This window comes from Nyctibius grandis, chromosome 11 (genome assembly GCF_013368605.1).
Source record: "Nyctibius grandis isolate bNycGra1 chromosome 11, bNycGra1.pri, whole genome shotgun sequence".
NCBI lineage: Eukaryota > Metazoa > Chordata > Aves > Nyctibiiformes > Nyctibiidae > Nyctibius > Nyctibius grandis.
The window spans coordinates 4,699,938-4,715,544 of NC_090668.1; the positions used below are offsets into that span (position 1 = coordinate 4,699,938).

At 50.9% G+C, this 15,607-nt stretch overlaps 1 protein-coding gene across 1 annotated transcript; it reads left to right on the top strand.

The window, feature by feature from the left end:
- Positions 1-664: 664 nt before the first annotated feature.
- On the top strand, positions 665-15,180 carry OAZ2 (ornithine decarboxylase antizyme 2). Its single transcript, XM_068410306.1, is given in 6 exon segments — positions 665-793; positions 3,799-3,874; positions 3,876-3,956; positions 9,404-9,579; positions 11,807-11,892; positions 14,355-15,180. Coding segments are annotated over 6 exon segments (573 nt in total). The 5' UTR covers positions 665-773; the 3' UTR covers positions 14,489-15,180.
- Positions 15,181-15,607: the final 427 nt, after the last annotated feature.

Consider the following 15,607-nt stretch of genomic DNA (forward strand, 5'->3'; position numbering starts at 1 on the left):
TTCCGCCAGGCACTTTCCAGCCACTCTTCCCCCAGCCTGTAGCAGTGCGTGGGGTTGTTGTGCCCCAACTGCAGGACTCGACACTGAAAAGGAGGCTGAGGGGAGACCTTATTGCTCTCTACAGCTGCCTGAAAGGAGGGTGTAGCGAGGTGGGGGTTGGTCTCTTCTCCCAGGTTAACAAGTGACAGGACGAGAGGAAACGGCCTCAAGTTGCGCCAGGGGAGGTTTAGATTGGAGATCAGGGACAATTTCTTCACCAAAAGGGTTGTCAAGCACTGGCACAGGCTGCCCAGGGCAGTGGTGGAGTCACCATCCCTGGAGGGATTTAAAAGCCGTGTAGATGTGGTGCTGAGGGACATGGGTTAGTGGTGGCCTTGGCAGTGCTGGGGTAACGGTTGGACTCGATCTTAACGGTCCTTTCCAACCCAAACGGTTCTGTGAGTCGGTGATTTTACGACTCTCACGCAGCGGCCGCCACTCTGAGGGGACCAGGCCGCGGGGGGGGGCACACAGGAGGGGGGGGAGGAGCGCTCCGCGCCTGCGCAGTGAGTGGGCGTGGCGCGGCGCGCGCCTTTGTTTGGGGCGGCGGTTTCCCAGGTTGCCCGGCGCGCGGGGCGGGGCGGGGCCGGGGCGGGGCGGGGGGTGGGCGGGGGCGGGGCGGGCGCGCGGGGTCAGTTAGAGCGCGGCGGCGGCGGCGGCGGCGAGCGGAGCTGAGGGGCGTGGAGCGGAGCGGGGAACCCAGCCGAGCAGAGCCGGACCCAGCCGAGCCGAGGATGATAAACACCCAGGACAGGTGCGGGGCAGCGCGGTCCGCACCCTCCCCGCGCCGCCGGGCCCACCCCGCCACCCGCCGCGGCCTCTCTCGCCCCTCGGAGCGGCGGCGGGCGGGCGCTGAGGCGGAGGGTGGAGGGTTGCGGGGGGGGGCTTCGGTGCTTTTCCTCGGTTAAAATCCCCACCGGCGCGTCGCTTCGCCGTGGGGGGGAGGCCCCCGGGTGGGTGCCCGGGCTGGGGCCCGGGGGATGGAGGGGAAGGGGAGGCGGCCCCTCAGCAGCGAGTGTCTGAGCACCCCTTTGCTAATAGGCCTGGAACGCCCAGGAGGGTTTGTGGCCTCCCTTCCCACTTCTCTAAGGAAAGGTGATTTTTTTTCCTGACTGCCTGGCTATCAGCAGCCATGAACTGACATCGTTTGTGGGTATTTTTCTCGTCTGACCTGTCCTGTGTGTCTGTCCCTTGTTTAGAGTCTGAAAAGTGTCATTTCCTGAGCCTCTTATCATAGCGCGTAGACAAGCGCCCGGAGGATGTGTATAAAACAGCCTTGTTTCTTGGCCGCTGCACGTATGGTAGATCAGATGGTTATTTACAAGTTGCTCCTCAAATCTGGTTCCTTAATATATGACTTGCAATGTCTGGCAGCATTATTATTGCAGGCTAAGTGCAACTGCATCTTCAGAGCCTGTTTTTAAAAAGGAATGGTAAAGAAAACAAAAAAGTTTCATTTTTATAACGTCAAGGGAGCTGCGTGGATCCTTCCATCAGGCCCAAGCGTTTGGTGCAAGCAAAACCCCCAAAAAAAACAAGAAAATGTGCAGCTTTCTGGACCCTGAGGTGCTGGTTGTCGTCGTGGACTGGAAGCGGTGCTGGGCTGGGGCTACAGGTGCGAGGGCCGTTGAAGAACGGCCATGATGGGATTCAAAAGTTGAGGAGTTGTCCTTTGCGCTTCCCAGGGACAAGGCACGGCGTTGAGATCGTTGGAAGCTTAGCGAGTTTAAAATTATACCTGCTGGCTGAGAACGTGCGCTTGCTTCCAGCTCTCCTTTCAGGCAGGGCTCGGTCAAGAAGCTTTTGCTTGGGAGTTTCTTCAGAGAAAGGCCCTTGGTGATCAAAATGCATCTTGGCCTAAGCCAGGAAAGCAGCTTCTCAGAAGAGAGGTGAGAAGGGAGCACAATCCTGATTTTTAAGCTACAAACAGGCCTCAGAGAGCAGTTGCACGGGCCGCTCGCGTGCGGGTGCATCGAGGGATCAGGCTTTGTCAGGTGCTTGCACGACCTTCTTCCCAGGGTGCTGACGGGCATCTGGAGGAAGCAAAACCGCTTTTAATCTGCGCTCCCCCACGCCCCACGCTCGCTCCCCAGCGTTGCCCGATGATGCTGTGCTGCTCTCGGGACCTTGGCTGGCTGCCGCCGTGAAGTTTTGGGGGAGGATAGCGGTGGCGTGCGGGTCTGGGCCGGGCAAAGCCCCGGCACCGCAGGCAGGGCTCAGCGGCTGAAGGGGTCTTGTGTTTTGACTCCTGCATGTGCCAGAGGAAGCAAAACTGGGAAGTGTCTTGAACTGCTTTGCATGAAAACTGCCTCTCTCTCATTTTTTTTTTCCCACAACTACACTTCATTATCCAGCTTCTTGATGCCTTGGCCGCAAGTTGGAGCGCGCTATCAATAGTACATTGTTGACTGGGGGGGGTGAGGGAGGAGGGAAGGGAGTAACAAAGCTGCCAACAGCTTTCTGGGGGTGGGGAGCTGCACAGCAAAGTGCTTTGTCATGCCTCTCCACAGCCACTACTACTGAATACACACTGGTCCATTGATAGCCCCAGTCATGCCGTGAGGAGGGACTGTATTAACACCGAGTGCCACTGGGCATGTGTGCGAAGGGCTTTGCCCTGAGACATCTTCAGTGCAACTGCTTAATATCTTTTCCTAGTGTGTTTAAACAGCCTTTTCTCCAGGCAGCGCCTGCTGTAGGCCATGGCACATGGGAACGCTGCTGAAGAGCCCGGTCTGACAAACCTGGAGGAGGAAATATGTGGAGGAAGAATATTTGTGTTTCCTGTAGAAAGGTTATTTTGGTATGAGATGGCAAGCCAAGTTCTCTGCAAATTCTGCCTGTGTCATACTGCGTTTGCAAGTTATTTTTTGCCATTTGTACTACTGATAACGGGAGCAATGCTCCAGAAATAAAATAATTGGCTTGCATGAAGTTCCTGAAAGCTAGGGCAGGCGTTAAAGCCTGCGTTCAAAGTGATCCTGAAAGACCACGTGTAGGACATCCAAACAAACTTAGAAACTGCAAGGAAAACTAATTTTCACACACAGAATCACAGAATCGATCAGGTTGGAAGAGCCCTCTGGGATCATCGAGTCCAGCCATTGCCCTGACACCACCATGGCAACTAGACCATGGCACTAAGTGCCATGTCCAGTCTTTTCTTAAACACCTCAAGAGATGGTGACTTTTCTTGCTCTTAAAAGGTGATCTGTGGGACGAACTTGTAATTTTTAAGGTTGGGGTGAAAGATGCTTGTATGATGTTCCATTTGCATGTGAAAATGTCAACTCGGAGGTTGTAGAGCGTGTTGAAAATATCTGAAGAACCAGCCCCTTTTCACTCCTCCTCGTTTTGAAAACGTGAAACTTAAACCTCCTCCTTCTGGGTCCTGTCGATCTATTTGTAGATATTTGTCTATAGAAAATGTGTGCTCATCTGGTCATGCGTTCCCAGCCATCTGCTACTGGCAGGCTTCCAGGCGTCCCTTATTAGCATGAGGTTGCTCAGCACTCTCTCTCCGGGTTCTTGGCTGCGGAGCCCTCCTCCATTTCTAACAACACACCGCCGGTTTCTGACACAACCTGGGGCAGCGAGTGGTTTTTAATGTAGATATCCGGGCGCTAAAGCCCTGCTAGCTGCCTCTGACGTGCTGTGGAGGAGTAGGGATACGAGTGGTTTGGGGTCAGGAGGAGCTGTAGCGTGTGAAATGTGATCCCTGCTAATGTAACCTGCTGTTCTCTCTTTTTTTTTTTGCAGTAGTATTCTACCTTTGAGTAACTGTCCCCAGCTCCAGTGCTGCAGGCACATCGTTCCAGGGCCTCTGTGGTGCTCCTGATGCCCCTCACCCACTGTCGAAGATCCCCGGTGGGCGAGGGGGCAGCAGGGATCCTTCTCTTTCAGCTCTGATATATAAGGTGAGAAAGATCTGCATGTCTAAATAACGACCCGTTTTCGGTTCCTTTTGCAGTCTGATGGGAATAAATGCAAATAACTCCGAGGTAATCAGTGGGAGAACAGGTAATTTTTCAGCAGATGGCTGAGCTGCGTGCGGCGCTCTCCTGCTTAAAAATCACCAGTTTATTAAGAAACAAGAAACCTTTTCTCAAAGCCATACAGCAAATAATTCGCTAGCCCTGTTCCCAGAGGCCTGGTTTGGCTATTGTCTGCGGAGCCGGCGTTATCAAAACGTGAAACAGCTTCTTAAATGTCTCGCAGAAAGAGGAAGCAGAAAGGTGAAACGCAGAGAGAGGATGGTTGATAAGCTCCTTCCTGTGCCCTGGTCCGGAAGGTAAAGCTGTCAGAGCCTGGGAGCTGCCTGAGCCGATGCACAGAGTAACTCCTGACTTCACTGAGGGGCGAGGCGGCCGTCTGCCTCACAGACGGGGATGTTTCTAGGACACGTGCATAGGATGAGACAAGATCAGGGAGGCTTTGTGTCTGCAGGCTTGCTTGGGTGCACGTGGATCTGTGGAGCTCTCAGTTTTTGGTCCTCTTCATTCTACGGGAGCTTTCCGTTCGCACGAGGAGACCTGGCTGGTCCTTGCTGTAGAATAATTGGCACTTGTGCAACTTCTTGTTGTGTGGCACACATCTGTCTCCCTTCTGGGACAGGAGCAGCTTTTCCCCAAGCCAGGGAGTAAAGTGCTATCAGATAAGGTAGCTTAAATTTATGCTAAGCTTGCAAATTTGGCTGTTCAGACAGGAGTGTTGTCATAGGTGTTAGACTTGATTTTTAATTACCCTGTGGGAGGCACACAGACTTTATGTGATGAAAAGATAACGGGCCCTTTTGGGTCACAGCTACCAAAGTCTCCTCTTGAAATTCTTGAGGAGAATTTCAGCTGCTTTCAGAGGAGTTTTCTTTAATGCAGCCGTGGTGAATTTTTAGCATGTGCCTCACCTGCTTGCCTTGTGAATAAACATCAACCTCTGTAGCCTCTTAGTAATGTAACAGCAGCTTAATGCTATCGAGTGCAATAGTCACAGATGTTCAAGGGGTATGAAATCCAGAGAGGTAGCAAAGAGCACGACGGGCTTCCTGTCAGATAAAGAAGATACATAAATAGCTTTAGGAGGGCTCAGGACGAATAATGAATTCCCTCTGGGTGGGAGGGGATGAGAAATAGGGGACCCTGTGACTTAAACTCCTGCAGGCCAGCTTTGCGAAGCCTTGCATGCACACCAGGCAAGGTCCAAAGGCAGCAAATGGGCTCAACGTGGAAGAGATGCTGGTGGAAAGAATGACGGTTTGGAGACTTGGAAGTGTTTGATTTCAGCGTGGCCTCGAATTCGCACAGAAGCTTTTGGCAGGGGTCTGTAAGTGTGTCATCTGGATAGCTGCATGCCAGAAATACGGATATAATTCTGGGTTTATTGCTGACAAACCCCAGCAGAATCCGTCAGGAAATCAGCCCATCCTGTAACGCAGCTCATCCCAGAGCAGAGCGGGCTGCGTTGCCCAGTGGCTTAAAGTCCAGCCACAGATGGGGGTTACTGGGACTCTCTCTGCCCCTCTCAGGTGCCCGTTGGAGTTAGCGGTGCTGTAGTTAACAGCAGGCTGAGCTTTTCAGCCAGCAAGCTTCAGCGTGACCTGGAAAGGCATCTGGACCCAAAAGCTTAAGTACTTTTTCCAGCTGTATCAGCTGTTCTAGTTCAAGGGATGACCTTTCTGAACGAGCCTGCCTCCTTCGGAGCACGCACCGCAGTGCTCGTACACAACAGCGCTATAAATTAAGCAGCTGGGGCTCCCTATAGTTGTCGGTATTTTTGTGTTAAGAGACTTTAATACTCAGCCCTTCATCAAGGGAGCTTTGCTTGAGCTGGGAACGCAACGGCGATCGGTGCTGCACAGCCAGGACGGGCTTTGTGCGAACGGACGTGCTCTGGCTAGCAAACTTGGCAGGAGGCTGCAGGTGTAGCACATGCCAACAGTGGGCTGCTCGCACGGGTTTCTCCAGTCGCTTGGCTGTGGTAGATCATAACATCCTTTCTTCTCACGCTGCCAACACGTAGGGGCCTCCCCCTCCCGCCCCATCCTCCTCGGGACATCTGAGGAGCGTAGCTGGATTGGAAAAATCTTGTGCTCAATGAATTGTAACCAAGTGGAAGCTGGTCCTTGCGGCTTTACTTGGCTGAAAATGGAGCCCAGGGCTGGAGAGCTGGTGGTTTAGGCAGCTGTGTATAAAAGCCTGGTGGGGTTTGGTGTTTTTTTTCCCCCTCCTCCAATAGCGTGCTGGGGGGATTTTACAGAGGGGGAGCTAAAACCAAACGCTTGTTGCGTAAACAGGATTTTGCTTTGAGCAGCTTCCAAAGAATTCTGGGCTGCTGCTGCTTCACCAGAACAGCTTCTCTCCCCCACCATCTCACTGCCTCTATTTTGATGCCTCGAAATCAAATAGCAGCAGCCCAAGACAGGCTGTATCAACGTTAATTCCCACCAAACCGGGGGAACTGGTTCTGTTAATCCCTGCGCTTGCGCTGCCTTTGGTTCACGGGCTGTTGCGTTAGGGGGCTTTTAAGTGGAAAAACCTGGCTGGGGATGGAGTGCAGGGCGTGACTTCTGGTGACAGAAGGGCTAAGCCAGAAGGCTCGGAAAGCGTTTCCCCTCCTGTCGCAGGCTCCCTGCACAACCGTGTGCCTCCCCCTCCAATGGGTCAATCCCAGCCCGCTTCTCTCAACTTCCTCACCCTGTTTTTGTTTTCCTCAAGAAAAGAAGCATCTGTGAGCTTGTCTTGAGAGGAGGAGCTTTTCTGAAACAGAGACACTTTCTGCACAGTAACAACTGTAAAAGGCTCCTATAAAGTCACTGGTGAAGGATGTGCATATAATCCCCTTGGTTTTGGGGTTTTTTTTTTACATACACCTCTGTAGTGCGGAGCTCTGGGCTCAGGTCAGACTCTCGCCGCTGGCTCCGTGGTGGCTTTAGCAGCTGCAGCCTGACTTAACTTGAGCAGCTGTCGGGAGGTTTCTTGGTGCACTTGGCTTAAAACTAGTAAAACCCGACAGCAGGCGCAGCCACCAAAACTTCTTTCCAACTCAATGAATAAACTTATTTCCTACAGGATATTTATTCTCATGAAGTGTAAACTTGTTTTTCAGCTCAGCTTTGTGGGCTTTAAACAAACGGCAGCTTCCTCTGCTCCAGTTACCGAAGCCAGGCAGTTCCTGATCTGCGTGCGGCGTTACTTTGTCGCCAGCGTTAACATACTCAATGGCTTCTTCTTTGTCACAATAGTCAAACCAAGAGGGATCTTGGGCTTCAGGAGCCTGGAAGGGTTCTCAGTGATGTTTGTGCTGAACCACTCCCTGGTCTTTCAGCAATGCTTACACCTTCATAGCTTAAAACACAGAATCACAGAATCAACCAGGTTGGAAGAGCCCTCTGGGATCATCGAGTCCAACCATTGCCCTGACACCACCATGTCAACTAGACCATGGCACTAAGTGCCATGTCCAGTCTTTTCTTAAACACCTCAAGAGATGGTGACTCCACCACCTCTTGTCCTATCGCTAGTTGCCTGGGAGTAGAGGCTGACTCCCACTTCACTACAACCTCCCTTCAGGTAGTTGTAGACTGCACTAAGGTCACCTCTGAGCCTCCTCTTCTCCAGGCTAAACAACCCAAGAAAACATCTGCTTGAAAAGCAGCGATACCCAGGAGTCTTCCATCCCCTTACTGGGCACTGTTGGCTGCTGCTGTGTTTGTACTGCCCAGCTTTTAAATGCTGCTTCACTGCAGATCCAAACTGGACTGAGTTTTCTTTGCTGTACTGGCTCCCAGTGTGTGTTACGGTCAGGGATAAGTACATGTCACTACAAAGCATTGATTAAACCATGCCTGGCGAGGTGCTGTCTTTCTGCAGCAATGTCACTCGTTTCATTGTCAGTCCAGCTGATCATCAGCACATCAAAGCTCGTAATGAGCTGCTGAATTAATCACCCTGTTAAAACAAAATGCCTGGAGACTGGACAATCGCTCACCTAATGACCTGATGGAGTAGACCACTTCCCACCCCAACTGTTGATGCTGTTGAGGAGAGAGGGACACGTGGCTTTCCCAGGCACCCCCGTGACTCGGGAACAGAGCAGAGGTGACTTGTATTATCTGGTTTACTTCTGCCCTTCAAAGCTGTGCAGGTGACTTTGTGAGGGAATCGGGATGCATGAGCCCGTAACCAAGCAGATGGGAACAGTTCAGCTTCCGCTCCAGCTGACAACGTTAACTCAGGAACCTAATGAATTTGTTTGTCGTTTCCCTGGGTCTCTTTGCAGTGAAATGTGGAAATCATTACTGGGCAAGCCAACTGCCTGCAAAAATTGTCAGGAGAAGGAATGGTGTTTTAACCACAAAATTGTCTTCTAGGAACTGCTGAGCTGAATCTGAGGCGGTCTGCATGCTTGGCATTCTAGTTAGAGCAGAACTGGAGAGGGACGTGTACATTTGTGGTCTCTGGAAGAGACCTCCTCACCACCTTCAAACGTGTGTAGCTTCTGTCTGTTTTGGGATTCTCTCTGCGCTGTGTGTTTTCCTCCCTTATACCAGGAGGCAAACCACTTGCCGTACCAGTTGGTTGTAAAAATCTGGGAAAGCAATTTGTGGTCATCCCTTAAACAAAAAGACTGCGTTGGGGATTGGGGAGACAACAAAAATCGGTCAGGCTGCGGCAGCAGATGCTCTTCCAGCTTGTCGGTTCAAGCTGCGTTCTTTGAAGGGCAGTTCATGAACCGCCCTTGGAAGATGTGGCTGGGACCTGTGGTGAATGAACGGAGTCTTGCTCCCCAGAAATTTAATATAATGTAAATATGCAAAACTACATTCCCATGGACAGGAAAACACGACTAGAAAATCACTCTGAGGTCTGAGCGCTCGTTGTGGTGTGTCCCTGAGCCAGTGAAAGGGGAAGGGCGGAGTGTAATGTTCTTCCTAGTAGAACTATAACACCATTTATTTTGCATTTGCATCTCATTCTAAACAGCGAGGGGAGCATGACTTGCCTTTTTTGTTCTTTATTTTTGTGTTAGGTTAGAATAAAAGCAAGATATTATAGGTATTTCAGCTCTTAACCACTTATGTGCTGGTTTAGAGCGCCGAGACTCGGCCGTGAGCTTGCAGCCGACTGTGCACACCTTCACGAGCTGTGGTGAGTCTCACAGGGGTGTATTTTAGGGACAGGTGGAAACTCTGGATGCTTACTGGTCTGTAAGGGCTGGTCCTTTGTCAGGAGGGCACTCCCACTGGAAACACAGTCCCTCCACGTGCTCGTTTAAGCATGATCTCTTACATTTTTGGTCTACAACCTCATGGATAGTTTTCTTTAACCCTAAAGTATATTTCACGAGCTCTCCTCCCTCCCCTGCGCAGGACGAGAAGATCACTGTTAACCAAGATGTCCCAGTGCACGAAGGGAAGCCTCATATTGTCCACTTCCAGTACAAGGTCACAGAGGTGAAGACCTCCTCCTGGGATGCAGTGCTCTCTAATCAGAGCCTCTTTGTGGAAATCCCTGACGGATTATTAGCTGATGGAAGCAAAGAAGGGTAAGTTCAGGATCCCAGAGCTGCGTCCGTGGCTCCGCAGGGAGCAGGGTTTTGCTTACACGGGTGACACTGTGCATGTGGGGAGAATGGGCTGTACGTACGGCAGCTCTGGTCCTGGTTTGTGTGTCTGAAGTGTGTCCTTACTCTGTCCTCTTCAGAGAACTGTCCTTCTGTTAGTCACAGAATCAATCAGGTTGGAAGAGCCCTCTGGGATCATCGAGTCCAACCATTGCCCTGACACCACCATGGCAACCAGACCAGGGCACTAAGTGCCATGTCCAGGCTTTTCTTAAACACCTCCAGAGATGGTGACTCCACCACCTCCCTGGGCAGCCCCTTCCAATGGCTAATGACCCTTTCTGAGAAGAAATGCTTCCTAATGCCCAACCTGACCCTCCCCTGGCGAAGCTTGAGGCTGTGGCCTCTTGTCCTATCCTCCATGTATATTTTTTTTTCCCCTGGTGATCATTTCAGATGTTTTTTGAGTCCCTATGCTAATGAAAATAAGCAATAGATGAGCAGAGTGATTCTTTGCATACTTTGGAAAATCCATAAGCCTTTCTCTGATTTTTTTTTTCTCTTTTTTTTTTTCTGCTGGCCGCTTGGCAAGCTTATTTTGGCAGGCGTTTTCCTCTCTTTCAGGGGAAAAAAAAACCCTCCATTATATTGATGCGCTCCTTCTCATCAGTAGGTGGATCTGCTCTTGGAGTGCTGCCACGCAGGCGTTGGGCTCTGCCAAAATCTCTTGATTTTTCTCTGTTGGCAGAAGACGGTAGTGTTTTGTCCAGACAGCTCTGCTCTGGGAAGTTTGTGTAAACGCAGCTTCCAGAGCAGCTACTTCCTGCCAAGTGCTTTGCCAGAGATCTCCGCTGGTGGGGAGCACTGGAGAATAGATGAGGCTTTACTGGATTCCTTTGCAAAGCTCTCTGAACTCCTCCTAAATCGCCAAGTAGGCTTCATCCATAAATGACACCAGCTAATTAAGAAAAAACCCCTCATTGGGCACCTTCAGTAAGTGCCAGTGTTCTTGCTGTCTTGTGCTGTCTCATTTGACTCCGAGTCCAGATAAAGGTTTGTGTAACTTCTTCAGTCAGCCCATAAATCCTCTCAGAAGGAGTCATTAGCCATTGGAAGGGGCTGCCCAGGGAGGTGGTGGGGTCACCATCTCTGGAGGTGTTTAAGAAAAGACTGGCCATGGCACTTAGTGCCCTGGTCTAGTTGCCATGGTGGTGTCAGGGCAATGGTTGGGCTCGATGAGCCCAGAGGGCTCTTCCAACCTGAGTGATTCTGTAAATCCTTTGGCTGTCCAAGTGCCCGCTCTCCTGGGAGTGGGTTCTTCTGGGGGGGTATTTATATTTCTGTGTCGTCGTGACTTAAAGCGCAATTTTGTCAGATTATTTTTAGCTAGGTAAAACAGCCTGGTGGGGGCTATAATTAAAATAGTTCATTACCATACTAACAAAACCCTTGCAAATTTAATCTTCCTCACTGCACTCCAGTCTCACCGACTGCTGTTTAATTAGATGTCGACTGAAGCCCTGTTTGTCACTGCTCTAGCAGCCCGCATCGTGAACGGTTACAAGGCCAGCAGCGACAGCGATGGCTCCGCTGTGCCGATCCCCGGGGCGCAGAGAGGGGTTAATGCAGTGCTGCTTCCATCACGAGGTGGCAGAAATAATTTCTCTGGAAAGGCAGGAAGCGTGGGTTCGGGGTGCACCAGCTGTGCCATCCAGCTGATGTGTTCAGGAAACAGCTTTGCCTGTGCACATGCCCCTTCAGTGATGTTTTTCTCTTCTTTTCTGCCTGGCATGAGCTCTGCTCTTTTTTTTTTTGTTTTTTTCCTTCCCATAAAGCACAAAACTTGCAGATCCCCTGGTGTATGTCACCAGCCTGGCTCAGGATCAGCTGCAATATTCAGCTTCCCGCGTACGAAGGCTTCTGTAGGAAATCACTGGCTGGTGGGGATGGGTGTTGGCGCACGCTGGCACGCGGATGCCGAGGACAGTGTCTTGTTGGGTGACTTGGTGCGCGAGTAGCTCTTCGTTTTGCAGGGCTGGAGAGCGAAGCAGGAAGCCCATTGTTTCAGCAGCCATTGTTCACTGGCAGGGGTCTGTAAACAAGGAATCTTTCTGCCTGAAAACATCCAAACAGTTGATAATGCTCTGAGGCTTTCTCAGGACAGGACTTCCTATAGCTGATGTTCTTTTGTCTTCCTCCTCCTTGGCAGGTTATCGGCACTGTTGGAGTTTGCTGAAGAAAAAATGAAAGTAAACTACGTCTTTATTTGCTTCAGAAAAAGCAGAGAAGATAGAGGTGAGAGCTGGCCCCTGCTGTCACGTTTGCTCCCTAGATCTAAAACCGGTCTTACACTTGGGCCACAACAACCCCCTGCAGCGCTACAGGCTGGGGAAAGAGCAGTTAGAAAGAGACCTGGGGGTGCTGATCGACATGAGCCAGCAGTGTGCCCAGGTGGCCAAGAAGGCCAAGGGCATCCTGGCCTCTATTAGGAATAGTGTAGCCAGCCGGTCTGGGGAAGTGATCGTCTTCTGTACTCGGCACTGGTGAGGCCGTACCTTGAATCCTGTGTCCAGTTCTGGGCCCCGCACTTCAAGAAAGATGTTGAGGTGTTGGAGCGAGTCCAGAGGAGGGCGACCAAGCTGGTGAAGGGTCTGGAGGGTCTGACCTACGAGGAACGGCTGAGGGAGCTGGGGTTGTTTAGCCTGGAGAAGAGGAGGCTCAGAGGTGACCTTATTGCAGTCTACAACTACCTGAAGGGAGGTTGTGGTGGAGTGGGAGTCGGCCTCTTCTCCCAGGCAGCTAGCGATAGGACAAGAGGACACAGCCTCAAGCTTCGCCAGGGGAGGTTCAGGTTGGACATTAGGAAGCATTTCTTCTCAGCAAGGGTCATTAGCCATTGGAAGGGGCTGCCCAGGGAGGTGGTGGAGTCCCCATCTCTGGAGGGGTTTAAGAAAAGACTGGACATGGCACTTAGTGCCCTGGTCTAGTTGACGTGGTGGTGTCAGGGCAATGGTTGGACTCGATGATCCCAGAGGGCTCTTCCAGCCTGACTGATTTTGTGTGATTCTGTGGGGCCGCTGAAGCCGTACAAAAAAATCTGGTAATCCCAAGGCAGGGCTCCATGGGACGCTTCCTGTTGCAATAATTGTTACATGGATAACTCCTGTGGCGTTCTCACAAAATAGAAGTAGTTTCTTGTGAAGAAAATAAGCCCTTTCTTGAGACTTAAGGGAGAGGGAGTATTTGGGTGTCTCCAGCAGGTATGCGTGGCTGTCCTGCCATTACATTATTACTAGTACTCATGCAGGAAGCTGCTTCTGAATGACCTGAAGTATTTTCTCATCCAGAAATTGGTTAATATTTCTCCTTTGGTGAGGAGTGAAGGTCTCCATTTGGCACCCTGTTCCGTGGTTTGGAAGGAGAAACCAAGGAGAGGTTATGACATGGGAAACGGACACTTAGAGCTTGTTGCCCTGATGTTCATCTGCTTTTTTAAAGATCTCCTGGCACTTTTGCCCTTCCTAGACTTACAGGTAATCCTGACCCTGGCTGTAGATGCTTATGGCTTAAGGGGGCTGCATTAGGATCTAAAGATAGACGTGTTGGAGGAGCGATTACAGCGGGGAAGTTTGAGGAGATTTGTGGTGAGGGACCAAGCTGTGGATGTGTCACTTCCAATCTTACTAGACACAGGCTAACCAAGCAATTGCCGTGGCAGGAGTAATTCAAACCTGAACTCTGATTTTACTCTGCTGCTTCTGTGCCCAACCCACGAAGATGTCATTCCGTGTTGTGATGCCAAGAATAATTTTCTGATTAAGTTCTTGCTATAACGTCACCACCACCACAGGTTGCAGAGGTGACCTCCACTGGTTACAGGAGACATCTGATACTGGGGTTTGTTTTTAAAAATGGGCCGTGTGTTGCTCTTGGACCTGGCTTATTTGTAGGAGTTCTGGAGCGCTCCAGATCCTGGGTCCTTGTTTATGCAGCTGAAATTCAGTGCTGTCTTGAAAATACAGAGGAGCTCCTCTGCACGACTTGAAGTTGATCATCAGGGGGTGCCGCAGAGATTAGGTGCTGCACCAGGGTAACTTCCATGGGTCACAGGGAAGTGATCGCTCTAGTGACAAGGACCATGCATCCAGTCACGGTGTAATGTAACATTGTCTGACTGAGAGAAGGGGGGTGGGGGTGCTCCTGGACTGACTCCGCTCTGAATTTCTGTGCGTAACCCATGGTGGCTTTCCTGGGGGGCCACACCAAGCTGTGCCAAGTTTCTGCTGAGCTCCATGTCCTCCTTGCAGAGACAGCAAATTTCTGCCTAGACCCTGAGTAAGCAGATTGCTGTTTGCTGCTGTCTGGCCCGCTTTCAGGGCTCAAAGGGTGCTGGGACCCACCTAAGTACAGAATAAACACTTGGACGTGCTGCGGGATGGCCGCGCACGTGCTGGGAAAGGGGGTCTGTGTGGCTGGTGCAGGCAGGTGACCAGCCATCGCTGTTCCTCAGAGGGGACCGAAGAGACATCGCAGGATAAACATGGACAAACCTGCTCTGCTGCACGACTAAAATCCCCCGCATGCTTAGGAGCAGCTGTGATGAATGCAGGAAGAGATGAAACCTCCCATTCGAGAGGGCTGTCACGTTAGAATGGTTTCTGAAGCTCTGGATGCGCTCACAATGTTCCATGTACTTTCGTGATATTCAGGTAAAGAGGATTATTCCTGGTGGTAACAGATTTCCTTCTCTTTGGTAGCTCCACTCCTGAAGACATTCAGCTTCTTGGGCTTTGAAATCGTGAGGCCTGGTCACCCCTCTGTCCCGTCACGGCCAGATGTCATGTTCATGGTGTACACCCTGGATCAGAACTCTTCCTCTGATGAAGAATAGCTGCAGCGGGGGACTCCAGCGTGACCTGAAAATGCTGTTGAGGGGAGAGAGGGTTACACCTCCTTTCTTGAGGAAAGGGAAAACAAGCTTCTGTTGGACTGAAACTGCATTTCTCATTGTTAGATTGGCCTGTGTATCCTCAGAGTTGACTATCTCATTGAAACGTGTTGCCTAGAGAACTATATATACACACATGTAATCACCAAATAGTAAATGGAAGGTGTTTTATGAACTGGCATAGGGGCTCTTTACGTGCAGCTGCGTGGGGTGGTAGCCTAGGGGCAGCCGGGGCCCGGGCCGTGGAGCGGGGGAGCACAGCGGTGGGTGCAGTGTCAGCTCCTTGACTTCTCTCTAAGCCCGTGTCGGTCCTTTCCCATCACCTGATGTGTAGTCTCAGACTACCATTTGTTTTTCACTCAGACTCTTAAGTAGAAGGCATGTTTGGGGTGTTAGGCACAGGGAGGAGACGCGCTCGAGTTTAACCTTTAACACTACACTCAACCCCCCCGTGTGTCTCCGCTTTGGGGCGACTGATGCTGGTTTAACTGGTCTAACTTTTTTTTTTTATTATTATTATTATTATTTTTTAAAACTTCTCGCTCTTCCAGCTTTTTGTTTTAAGCAGTCTTAACTCTGTTCCATGTTACCACTGCACTATCACGGTGTTCAATAAAAAGGGGCATTCAGATGAACTTCACCCAGCTGGGGCTGCTTCTTTGAAAGGCACAGAGCCTCTGGTGGGGCTCCCGTAGGGCTGCGATGGTTTCAGACGATGTCAGGTTCTGAATTAAGCTCGTTGGCAGTTGCCTGGCCCTTGACAACAACCCTGAGTAAATTAAATGCAGTTAGTCCCGGGTGGGACCCACCTTATCAATGTAGTCAGTCCCACGTGGGACCTGCCTATAAATCACACATATAAATGCCTATAAATCACACCCCCAAGATCCTGACCAAAAATGAAATGGATTCGTGATCCTTGAGTTGGGACAAAGCACAACCAAGGCACGGCATCGATAAACTTAACCTTGGCTTTAGTAATTCCAACAAGGAGGCAACTGCTTAGGATATAGTGAACGAGGAAGAGAGAGAGAGAGAGGTGAGTAAAAGGGAGAGAGGAAA